This window comes from Rutidosis leptorrhynchoides, chromosome 1, assembly GCF_046630445.1.
Source record: "Rutidosis leptorrhynchoides isolate AG116_Rl617_1_P2 chromosome 1, CSIRO_AGI_Rlap_v1, whole genome shotgun sequence".
NCBI classification, from domain to species: Eukaryota; Viridiplantae; Streptophyta; class Magnoliopsida; order Asterales; family Asteraceae; genus Rutidosis; species Rutidosis leptorrhynchoides.
Window position 1 is genome coordinate 561,092,043 of NC_092333.1, and position 12,524 is coordinate 561,104,566.

Below are 12,524 nucleotides of genomic sequence, written 5' to 3' on the forward strand. Positions count from 1 at the left end.
TTTCATTAATAATTTTAATACAGTTTAATTTATTAAATAAATCTGGATTACCACCTTTTTATTATTTATTAGTATTATTATTTTATTTATTAGTACTATTTATTAGTACTATTACTTTTTTTACTAATATATTATATTACTACTCGTACGCCGTATATAAAAGTCAGTTTTTTCACCTGAATATCATGTCTGTTTCCTGTTGGACAAAAAGTTGTTACCGCTTGCAATAAAGAAAACGTGGCAATTATATACAGGGAAACATTTTGGAATATATATGATGCACACAACTACTTGTATCTATCTATTTACCCAATCCTATACCGCCCTTCCTGTATGGAACCTTCATGAGCAATTGCGCCACCGCCTTCCGATTACCAATCGCCTACTATAACATCATCATCTCTTCAAATTTAAAGTAACATTTATTTTTTTATATAGTTAATTAATTAATAATCATCAACGATCGATTGCACGAATTATAATCATTTCCATAATATCTGACCGGTTTCAATTTCAGATGACGTTATCAGATGATGAAAATTTACAATCAGAAACCCTAATTCCAGGTTTGCCAGATGATTTATCAGCTATAATTCTTTCATTTATTCCGTATTCATATCATACACGTCTTAGATCCACTTGTAAATTATGGAATCAATTTTTTCAATCGAAAACCCTAATTCCAATTCGACGTAATCATCTTCATTTTCACAATTTATCTCATTTGCTTTGTATTTTCCCTGATGATCCTACAATTTCATCACCTTACATATTTGATCCACAAAATTTAGCTTGGTGTAGTCTCCCTCCTATGCCATGTAACCCTCATGTGTACGGACTGTGTAATTTCACTTCAATTTCGGTTGATTCGTATGTTTATGTACTCGGTGGGTCGGTTTTCGACACACGTTCGTATCCGCTTGATCGTCCTTCGTCGTCTTCGTCCGCCTTTAGATTCGATTTCGTGACAAATAAATGGGAAGCGTTGGCTCCGATGCTGTCACCTCGCGGGAGCTTTGCGTGTGCTGCCGTTTCAAATTCGGGTAAAATTATCGTTGCGGGTGGGGGGTCGAGGCATACAATGTTGCGGGCTGCTGGGAGTAGGATGAGTTCTGTTGAGATTTACGATATTGACACGGATGAATGGGTAGCTTTGGATGGGTTACCGAGGTTTCGAGCTGGTTGTGTTGGGTTTATGGGCAGGGATGGGGAGTTTTGGGTTATGGGCGGTTATGGTGAATCGAGGACTGTTTTGGGCGTGTTTCCAGTTGATGAGTATTATAAAGATGTGGTCGTGATGGATTTGAAGAACGGTGGGACCGGGAAGTGGAGAGAACTTGGAGATATGTGGGAAGAAGGGGAGAGGAGGAGGTTAGGGAGGATTGCGGTAATTGAAAATGTTAATGGTGGTCCTCCTAGTGTTTTCATGCTTGATAAGGGCGACATTTTTATGTAAGTTTGCTCTGTTTATTCGAGTGTTTTCATGACTATAAATAAAATCTCTTATTAACTTGTTTCTGTTTTTGTTACATATCTGTTCTGTGATATCATGAACTTTAATAAGTTGATTTTGGTAGTCATCAGTTTAATATGCTTGTTGGTGTTTATGTACCGGACTGTATTTAGATAATTAAAGATTTTAAGTGATGTTATGGATCTATTTTAGGATAGTAAACTTGCGTTAATTTTGATTTGCATCTAACATTATAGCGATTTTTCGCTGTTACAACCTTAAAGAGAATCAAGAGTAAGTACCAGCACTGAACACTATTATGTATATGTCATGCATGACAAATCCAGCATAACTGCATAACTGCTTGAAAATTTTGATCTCCCATCGCATTAGTGATTTCATTGACTGACCATGTTCAAAACACTGTCGATACTGAAGTACGTGGAGCTCTTGATGCAAAGTCATATACGTTCTTGTTATTATGTTATGATGTTTACATCTATTACTTTTGGAAATAAGTTGTTATATTGTACTTTGCCTTATAGGTATGACATGGCTTCTAACAGTTGGAAAAGGGAAACTAGCATCCCAAATAAATTAACAGATGAATCATCGGCCGGGTTTGTTGCACTAAACGGTGAACTGTACGTCATGGGCTCGATTAGTGGCAATGAATCAACAGATCCCCGGAAATTGAGACAGCAGAAGAGGTCAGCTTCTTTGCTATTACAAATATATCATCCTCAAAAGATGATATGGAGAACTCTGAGCACAAAGCAGCCATTTCAGCAACCTTTAGATTTTAAATCTGCAGTTATGTGCACCATTCGACTTTAAGGCTTCAACTGTCTTTGATGTGTGTTGTGTGTTCTATCCTGTTTAACTCTCCTTTTTTTAACCGCACTTCCACTCACCTATTTAAATACGAATGTTTGCTAAATTCGGGATAACATTCTTTGGATTAAGTAATGTGTCACTTGTTATTAAAAAATTGATATGTATAATAATACTCTGTTTATCTTTCTCTCTTTCTGGTTAAGATGGTTTCAGTTTTTATATCATGTGAATCCTTTTTTGTTCACTATATGCTAATATTCCTTAAAAATTACTCCGTATCAACCTAAATTGCATCCTGCTGGTATGCTTATATCTGAAACCTGTTTCATGCACATGCTATATGCTAGAAATAGGCGTATGTGCCAAGTCTTTTTTGTTTGGCTCTGGTCGCTACTATTTATGTCAATCCCACATGTATTTGTCTTTCATCTTTTTTATTCTTAAATCATGCATCATAAATGTGTATATGTTGGCTTCGATTAAACAATAAGCAGCTGTTTTTTGTGAATCAATCATGTTCGAGGCAAACTGATATGACTACATTTATTTGCTAATATGAAGTAATTTGGGTTCACCCAGTTAAGAACAAAGACGTGAAATTGCTAACAAATGATGGTCCTCATCACCTATGAATACGCCATTTGACGACATTCACAACATATGTACACTGATGTATTAAGGGTTGATCCCCCAACTTGAGCCCCGGCTCACGGAATCCAACCCAATGGGATTCCGGCGGAATTGGAATTGAATTTAGACACGACGCATGTCTAAATTTAATTTCAATTCCGCTAGAATACCATTGGATTCCGCGGACCAAACGGGGCCCTAAGCTCTTGACGTGAGATGATACGTATAATGATCCGTCTCAAAAAGACACTAATTAGCAGCATCCCGGCTAGGGTTTTACCCGGCATAGCCGATCCCGAAAAAGAACGTCTTCCCGGTATCACCTCAGTAACCTGACCAGAAGGTTACTTATGTTTGCACCCGGGAAGAACCACGTCGGACATTGGCTAGCCCGGAACGCCATCCAGCCCGGATAAGCATGCATGCTACCGGCATCACCTAGCCGGATGCAGAAGGCGTTGAGTGGATAAGGACTATATTAACACACAAATAAAACCGGCAACTGCTTTGCCCGGTCATGACAGATACCGTGAAGAAACACTTGGAATAAATACAAGGCAAAACCCTCCCTATTAATCAAGGCACTCACCCACAATGACCTAGTTGGAGCCACCACACTACCGGAACCATCACAACTTCCTGGTTTGGTACTCTGACATGGTATAAGGATAACGTCCCGGGACAGCCACGCTGCCCCGGAGCAAGTGCGCTGCCCCGGAGCAAGTGCGTTGTCTGGAGCAGGCACTTCATCCCGGAATGAGTGCACTGTCCCGGAACGAATACACGATCCCAGAACAAACATACAAACAAGCTTCACGCCACGTCAGCCCATGAATCGAGGAAAGTTTGTTAGAATCTGCTCGATTATTCCCATGAAAGGGACAGGTGCCACGTCACCCCTCGGGATTGGCAAAGTTTGTTACAACCATGAAAGGGACATGTGTCACGTCATCATTCCCTCATGACATCTATAAATACGCAAACAAGATCATTTATTCAACAACACTGGATGCATTAATGTTACTCTGCCCAAATAAATTACAGTAGCATCTCTCCAGTCGTTAATACAATTCCGATCAATACTCCGTTTATTATCGGAATTAATCATCACCTTAAGATATTAACTTATTCGATTCCGATCGAATAAGGTTAATATAATCGATTGTTTTACGCCCTTAGAATCCAGATTCCAAATCGGGGTTCACACAATTATTGGAGTTAAAACATTCGATCCACTCTTTTTCCCAATCCAAACACTCAAACCCGAAATCTATTTAAACCATATGATTTTGGTTTGATCAAATGGCGCCACCTAAAGGTACGAACAACACATTGAAACCAGGAAGCGAAACGACAAGCAAGAAAGGAACGTCCGATGACGTTCCACCAACCTCGAACAAAGAAAGCTCGCCAACGGTAGAACCACCCCAACCCCAGAAAAAAGCAATCGCTCACATTCACTCCGACGATACTTCCGGTGATGAAATGAATGTTTCTGATGGTGATGAAGACATACAGGAGAAATCACCAACCGGCGGGAGAAGTTTGAATTTGGGCATTTCTGGTTTCAAAACCGGTGGTTCGAGCGGCATCGGATCATCTCATGATGATACTGAAATGATCACCAAGATGATCTCGGCTGACGTTGAAAAACAAGTGATTGAAAAATTAAAAGCTATGTTGAGCGACGATACCAACCTAGCAGGAAGACAACAGATGCAAAATCTTGATATCCTGAAGACCAACCCTCTGCCGAACATCGGCATAGGAAATAATGGCGCCGCCAAGGCTGCCGCCAATGCGTGGTTAACTGAGCTCCCCGTGCAGGGCGCACCACCGGCATACAAACATTCTCTGTCACAGCCTGCCGTTCAGGGCACTGCTCTCGAGAATCTGTTTGCTTTGATCACCGGTAATAAAGCAAAGAGGTCGGTTGAGATGTCGGCTACCAGCCAAAAGTTTTGCGAAAGAATCGCCGACTGCATTCTGCCCGACAACATCGTCATACCAGTAACTTTGGGGGTGTACAATGGCACTACTGACCCGGATGATTTTCTGCAAATCTTCGAGGGTGCCATGAAAACCCAACATTGGAATAATGAGGTTGCATGCCATCTCTTTCCGACTGTCCTACAGTCTGCTGCTAGAGAGTGGTTCGCTAAACTGCCACCAAGCGGTATCACATGCTTCGCAGACCTACGGGAGAAATTCCTCATGCAATATCAAAATCTACGCCGGCACACGTTTACACACTTATATGCCCATGAGATACCAATGTACCGAGGAGAGAAAATCGAAAGCTTCATCACAAGGTACATGCTAGAGTGCCAAAAAATTCCAGGGCTCCCGGAAACACAACAGATTTTCGGGTTCATAACTTGCCTAGACAAAGAAGAACACCTGTCTCTTGTCGCCGAACTCCGATGGAACATCCCGAGTACATTCGCGGATGCTGTGACAGTAGTGAGGCAATATCAACATTCCGGGCGAGAGAGGCAAGCCGGGTACCACCGAGACGAGAGGAAGCGCGACAATGAAAGAAGAAGCGACAGCAGGCACCGTCATGATGAAAGTCGACGCAGCGACAGTCATCACAAAAGTCATAACAGTCACGACAAAAGCCATGACGGTCACAGGCTTGACAAAAGCAACCGAAGACCATACGATAAGGGATATCTACTTGACAGTTTGACCAAAACTCCAAGGGAGATATTGCTAACGGAGCCGATGAAAGCCAAATTCACTCCTCTTGCACCGCTTGAAAAACGGGAAGGTCAAAAATTCGATAAGTACTGTGAGTTTCACGAGGATAACGGTCATGACACCGATGAATGTAAAGCGTTAATACGAGAGATAATTGCAAAAATAAAGGCTGGTGAACTCAACCACTTGTTGCAAGGCAGGAAATTCAACAAAGTTGATCCTAATAAAACATTCAGCTGGCAGAAAGAAGACGGCAAGAAGCGTGAGAAAGCAAAAGACAAGGTTGTATTTAACATGATCAGTATTGAAAAAGATGAGCTCAACCCATGGAGAGACGCCGCGATCACGTTCCCAAAGCAACCGACACGCTATGCCCGGGAAGAGCCTGTGGTGATTGATGGCTTGGTAGACGGCTTCCGAGTCCGAGAAATGTATACTGACACCGGGAGTGAGTTCGATGTCTTGTATGCCCATTGCCTTTCTAAACTCCCAAAATGTGTCGGTAGGAAAATGAGGCAGTCCAACGCTGTCATCTCCGGGTTCACGGGCTCTACTGAAGAACCCATAGGAAAACTCAAGGCAACGGTCACGGTGGGTACTCACATTTACCTCCGTAGTGAGGTCATTGACTTCTACGTCGTCAAATCCGTGACCGCTACAAATGTGATTATGGGAAGAAACTTCTTCAGAAGGTTTAATGCCATAACCTCCACTGCTCACGGTTTGCTTAAATTTCCAACCCGGCACGGCGTGGCAACAGTCGAGTCCACCTGACAGCCCTTCCCAGCAAAAGTTGAAACTCAAGTCACACGAAGCATTACAGCAAGGAAGATACCACATATCTTAGAAGAAAAACATGTTTCAGTTCTTAAACGGCTAAGTTACTTTTCTCCATCAGCACGATCCAACAAAAAGAGCCCGACTAACTCTTACAAGACTGAAAAAGAGAGTGCTGGCTGGCACTATCAGCCGGGATGGGAAGAACAATTCATCAATAGCTATGGAACAACTGAACACCTTAATCCGGCACTTAAACGTTCCAGGCCAGAAAGTTGTGAAAGCTCCAACCGAGATGGAACACCGGCTAAGGGAAACAAAAGTGGCTAGATGCTACACTAAAATTTAGATGGATACCGTGATTGAACCTGATCACTTCAACTCATGGTTATCTTGACGATTATGTCTTTTCTTTTTCAATAAAGAATCCATATATGTTTTTCCTTTTTGGGAATGAATAAAAGAATTTTACCGTTTACAATAACTTGGTCATTATGTTATTTACAACGATTTATATAATAATAACCGGCTAGCGGCAGACAGATTCCGGCATCCACATAAGTCCCACGCCAGTTATTCTGCACCCCCCCTAAGAGGTGATTGTCTAGCCCTCGTCGGTACAAGTTTATACTGATAAACCGACCAATGAGTAGATGGCATAAACTGTGATGACCCGGAAAATTTCAACTAATTTAAACCAATTCTCTATATGATTTATATATACATATATATATATATATATATATATATATATATATATATATATATATATATATATATATATATATATATATATATATGTATATATATATATATATAGTGGTAGGATCAAGAGGGAAGTAACCATTCGGGGGGAAGCGGGGGGAAGCAAAAACTTTTTTTTTTCGTTTTTTGAAAAAACTTTGTTCACGAACATTATAGATGAGATGAAAATATGAACATTTAGTAGAGACACTTTGTGATAAATATTTTTATTTTGGCGGAAAAACGCTCGAAGACGTAATATATAACAATTATCGTGTTTTTCGAGCGTATTTTGAGGTTTAGCTATTGGGGTTTAGATTTTAGGGTTTAGATATTAGGGTTTATAGGGTTTAGATATTAGGGTTTAGAAATTTAGGGTTTAGGGTTTAGATTTAGGGTTTAGATTTAGGATTTAGATTGAGTTTTTAACACGAACGGTTTATGTAACAACCCTCACTTTTCGACTTCTAAATTACTGAATTAATCCTAGGGTTATATGTCTGACTATAAGTATTAAGGGTTGTTATATACAATTAAATATTGACCGAATAGTAATTTTTAGTCAACAATGTACGCTTAAATAAATAATATATTATTAATTTATATAATTTGACATAATTTAACTAAGTATATAAACTTTGTATCACTTTTATTATTTAGTTAATGTATTATATATTTAACTATATAATAAATCCAATTATATATAAATGTAATAATATTTACAAACTTACTAAAACTATAGTTTAATAATTAAAATCATAATTATTATTAAAAATACAAAATACCGAATTATTTATTATTTTTATGCAAAATTTGTATTTATTAATTAAATAAAACAAAAATAAAAAAAATAATAAAATATTATTGACAAATATTCTTGGAAAAACATTAAATAAATTTTTTTATTTACATAAAAAAAATCCTTAAAATAAATAAATAAATAAATAAATAAATAAATAAATTACTTTTTAATTAAAAATTTTAATGGAAAAACTACTTTTATTATTTTATTTTGTGCATTATCCCATGACCTAACATTTAATACTTTTTAATTTTAAAATCCCATTAAGATTAAATATTTCTTTTTCTTTTAATTATTTTATTCTTTTTACCTAATTTTTTCAAGTATAAATACCCCTCGTTTCTCATTCAAACTCACACCAAAATTTTTCTCATTCTCTCTTTGAAGAATTACTACTAGTAAGTATTCTTTTCTTACTTTTTATTTTTTTTTACTTTTCACTTTTTACTTTTTACTTTTTACTTTTTACTTTTTACTTTTTACTTCGGTTATTATTTTTACCGAAATATGTAAATAATGTTATAAATTATATGCAATTAAAAATAAAATAAATAACATGTATACACTAGTACTATTACTAGCACCTATAACCTACTACTTATATTGTAACATAAAAACATTTTGGGATATGTATTAGAGATGTATAGATCTTCGAACTTTCTTGACGAATGGTTTCTATGAGATTCTAGGCAGAGGGTTTGGATTTTCGATTTAAAGGGTCCTATGGCTCAAGCCCCTAGATCTAAATTAGCCATTCGAATGGAAAGGGGTGATTGGAAGCTTATCTAATACGACAAGTATCCTAAAATGGAAAACACTGATAAAAGTAGAAACTCTCTAGTCATAGAAACTTAGTAAAATAAGAAACTTTCTAAAAATGGAAACTTTATAAAAATAGTAACTTACTAGGAATAGAAACTTAGTAAAACAAACTATACTTAAACACATACTTAAACTTAAACATGGGCAAAACACTTAACTACTCTTAAATGTCAATAGGTTGATTTTCCTGCTCACTCGTTCAACTCTTTATTTCGAGGAATAACTCTCTCTCTACTTACTAAGGTGAATTCATAGCCCCTCTTTAATTGCTAGCAAACTTACTTACTTTTACTTGGGGTGAGACACATGCTGTTTTTACTTTTTACACTTTAGACACAAGTACCAAACTGTTAAACTATGCTATACCCGGCTATGTCCGACTAAGTCCCTACAGTGATATTTTTAATTGTTGCGGCATGCTTAATTATTGGGGGTAGGCCTATCGGGAGTAACGTCCCCGATACATTTGACTAAGTCATTGTATTACTTAATAATGAAATTAAACCGACAAGGACAGACACAACTTGTCATGGGGCAAACTTGAACGTTTAGTCTAAATATCACGCATTGGCATAACTTTTTGATCCTGCGGGAGATCAACTTTATAAACTAAATCTTGTGGTCTAAAACAACGACAAACTTTTTGTTAAACCTATGAACTTCACTCAACCTTTTTGGTTGACACTTTAGCATGTTTTGTCTCAGGTGCTGTTTGATTCAAGCTCTTATACTTAATGCTTATGTGATGCTACTTAGACATAGGATCAAGAGATATCGCATTTATTACTTCTGCATGTGAACATTTACGATATTGTTATTCCTGTCATTGTAACGACATTTCATTTTCCGCTGCGTACTCATTAAAGTTAAATTCATCATTTAGTATTGTTCTCGTTTATTATAATATGTTGGTATGTTTTGATATTAGTGACGTTCCTTCCAGACCCTATTGGGAGGACGTTACAGATTGGTATCAGAGCATAACCAGGCTGTTATAGAGAACCAGGATTGCATTTTTATGTGTGCCTTACTTGTTAGCTAGGGTGCCTTAGCAATCTAGGAAACTATAACCTTTCCTGCCTTAGACTTAAAGCACTTAGGATTGCCCCATAATCTTAACAATTATGCTTTAATAAACTTGACTTAAAGATTCTAATCAAAATATCCTTCCTAATGTTAGGATGTCTAATTATCATCAAACGACCAAAATGAATCTTTTCAAGCAAACCGAAAAAGATACTGAAAGGTCTTCCACAGAAAGACCAGTCCAAAGTCCACTTTATGACTTTGGTGGTCCTCCCTCACCAAATTATAGCCCAAATACTACTCTAAAGTTACATGGGTCTCCTGAATACTATCCAACCCCAAGGAATAAAGACAAGAGGAAATGTCTTGAAGAAACTGGGCCGTCAAAGAAAAGATCCCGATCTCCTTCCTACGATGAAGTTGATGCCAAGTACGAGCTCATGAATCTGCGAAAAACTACCGATGACCTTATTCGCCATATTGCAAGGATCGATGCTCAAATGAAGGAAAAAGACCTAGCGATCAAGAAGCTCATGGAGGAAAATGCTGAGCTAAAGAAAGAGATTATATACATACATTTGTTTTATCCCATGACCAATGTGGACTTTGGTTTGCACCCTTACAAGAAATGCCCGATGGGGGAAGCAATATCTCTCCTACCTAAGAGAAGATATTGACTTTAGATTTAAGATGGAGGAAAACCGCATGAATAATCAACTTTCTATGAGGGACCACAAGTACCATGTAATCAACAATGATGTTTCCAATCTTTATGATAACATCGAGTATCTTTATGAGGAACAAAAGGAGAAGAACGACAAGTTTAAGAAGTTTATGAAGGAGGTTGAGGACGAGAAGAAGAAATATGAAGACTACTTCAATCTTAATATTTCCTAGTTATTTTCTATCTATGCAAAGGCTAGGCCTTAAACTATTTCTATCCCCGAATCGTGTAATAAGAAGGCTTGTTTAAAGCCTTGTTCTTAATAAAATAAAGTATTTCGTTTATATCATATTCATCTTTATTCCACTTAATTTTGTTTTTTTCAAACTTATGACCTATCAAGTTTATCAAACTTCTATATGTTATTAAAGATAACGGTTCGTCCACAAGCTCCTGCTACTACTTCAAACACTCACGTATCTTATGCCTTTATGCATCGGTTTGCGAACCGGAAAATATTATTGGGTTATCACAATATACGAATTGAAATTCTTTAATCAATATCTGGTTACAAATCTCAACACGTCATACCACCATTATTACATAAATGGATGACACATCATATCTTATCATATATTATCATGTCTATAAACTTTGTCTACCACTTATCCTAAATTTCCTCCGTAAATTACGGAAATCTTTTTGCTATAAATACGTATTCAAGGAGACGAATATATCATTCGGTATTCAATACCCATTTCATATCAAACCCTATTCCAAACATATAATATGAATTTCTCAAACTCTTCAAGCTCCCACGGCAGCGTAACCGGAACAAACGAACCAATCAGCCATCATCTATTCTGGATGAATTGGGGATGGGTTCGTAGCCGACTCAATCAATGGAGACAAGAAGAAGGTGATCCCTTCCACCAACCGAATTCACCTCTTGGCGAAGAACCTGAAGCGCTTACAGGCGAACCAGTCCGAAACACCATTTTCTCTCTTCTTTCCAGGGTATCCCGTCACGAATATATAATATCGAAGATTCTAGATCTTATTCACCCCCTTGTTCCAACCACCAATCATCCCGGAATAATAGAAGAAGTCAACGAGCTTCGCGCTCGAGTAGTGGCTCTGGAAAATCTGGTGCGAAACCTACGAACACCAGCAGCAGCACCAGCAGCATAACCAGCATCACCACCAGTACCATCAGTACCATCAACATCACCACTAACAGCATCAGCTTCATCAACAACAACATTCGCATCCCACGCCTCAACAACACACTCAGTACCTCAAACATCAACATGATACGCCCCATAGATACCAAGGAATATTAGCAATAAAGAGTTAAGATGTATTGACTCATTCTTCGTGAAGAATTATATATGTATACCTTATATATATATGATTTGGAACAATAATAAATCTTGTCGTACTAAGCAATTACGTGAGAATCTCAACTAGTATGTACTACTTGGTTAATTCATATCACTAATATGCTATGATGTACACCCTTCGCTAATGACTTAACAATTGTTAATCACTGCTTCAGCACAATAAACTCCATTTCATAATAAATCAAGTATAACGATGAATGTATTGATTCATAACTTCATTAGCGAAATATTTCGCAACAATTATGAAATCTCTAAGATTTTGGAGATTATTTACTCTCGTTCCAAACCGCAAATCAAATGAGTTTAATATATAATAACTCATTAAATCCATGATTATATCTGAAGAATACATATATGGACGTATATCTTCATAAAGATTGTAAAAACTGTTAATTATGAAAATATTTTAACGGGTAGGTAATACCCGAGAAATATTTACATCTCACATAAATACACTGTACATTCTTCAATTTCGATTCATAAATCATTAATTATACTCACTGCCTTCACTGTGATACAAAATCATTTTCATACAAATTTAATTACACATTCTGAAATTAACATACCAGAATTCAAGTAAAGGATTAGCAGGTGTTATCTTCCTAAAGATCACTACATTCATGAATTATATTCATTCGTATTCTATGATGAATTATCACATCA

General features: G+C 37.2%; 1 protein-coding gene across 1 annotated transcript; it reads left to right on the plus strand.

Annotated features, from left to right (window-relative positions):
• Positions 1 to 299: 299 nt before the first annotated feature.
• LOC139881052 (F-box/kelch-repeat protein OR23-like) lies at positions 300 to 2,456 on the plus strand. The gene is made up of 3 exons (XM_071865592.1): positions 300 to 415; positions 518 to 1,452; positions 1,999 to 2,456. The coding sequence occupies exons 2-3, from the start codon at positions 518 to 520 to the stop codon at positions 2,288 to 2,290; spliced, it is 1,227 nt and encodes a 408-aa protein (XP_071721693.1). The 5' UTR covers positions 300 to 415; the 3' UTR covers positions 2,291 to 2,456.
• Positions 2,457 to 12,524: the final 10,068 nt, after the last annotated feature.

Bases quoted from the DNA above. Each gene is read 5' to 3' on its own strand.
- LOC139881052 (XM_071865592.1), top strand. From the start codon at position 518: ATGACGTTATCAGATGATGAAAATTTACAATCAGAAACCCTAATTCCA. The intron at 1,453-1,998 runs GTAAGTTTGCTC...TTTGCCTTATAG, and splicing joins GATAAGGGCGACATTTTTAT to GTATGACATGGCTTCTAACA.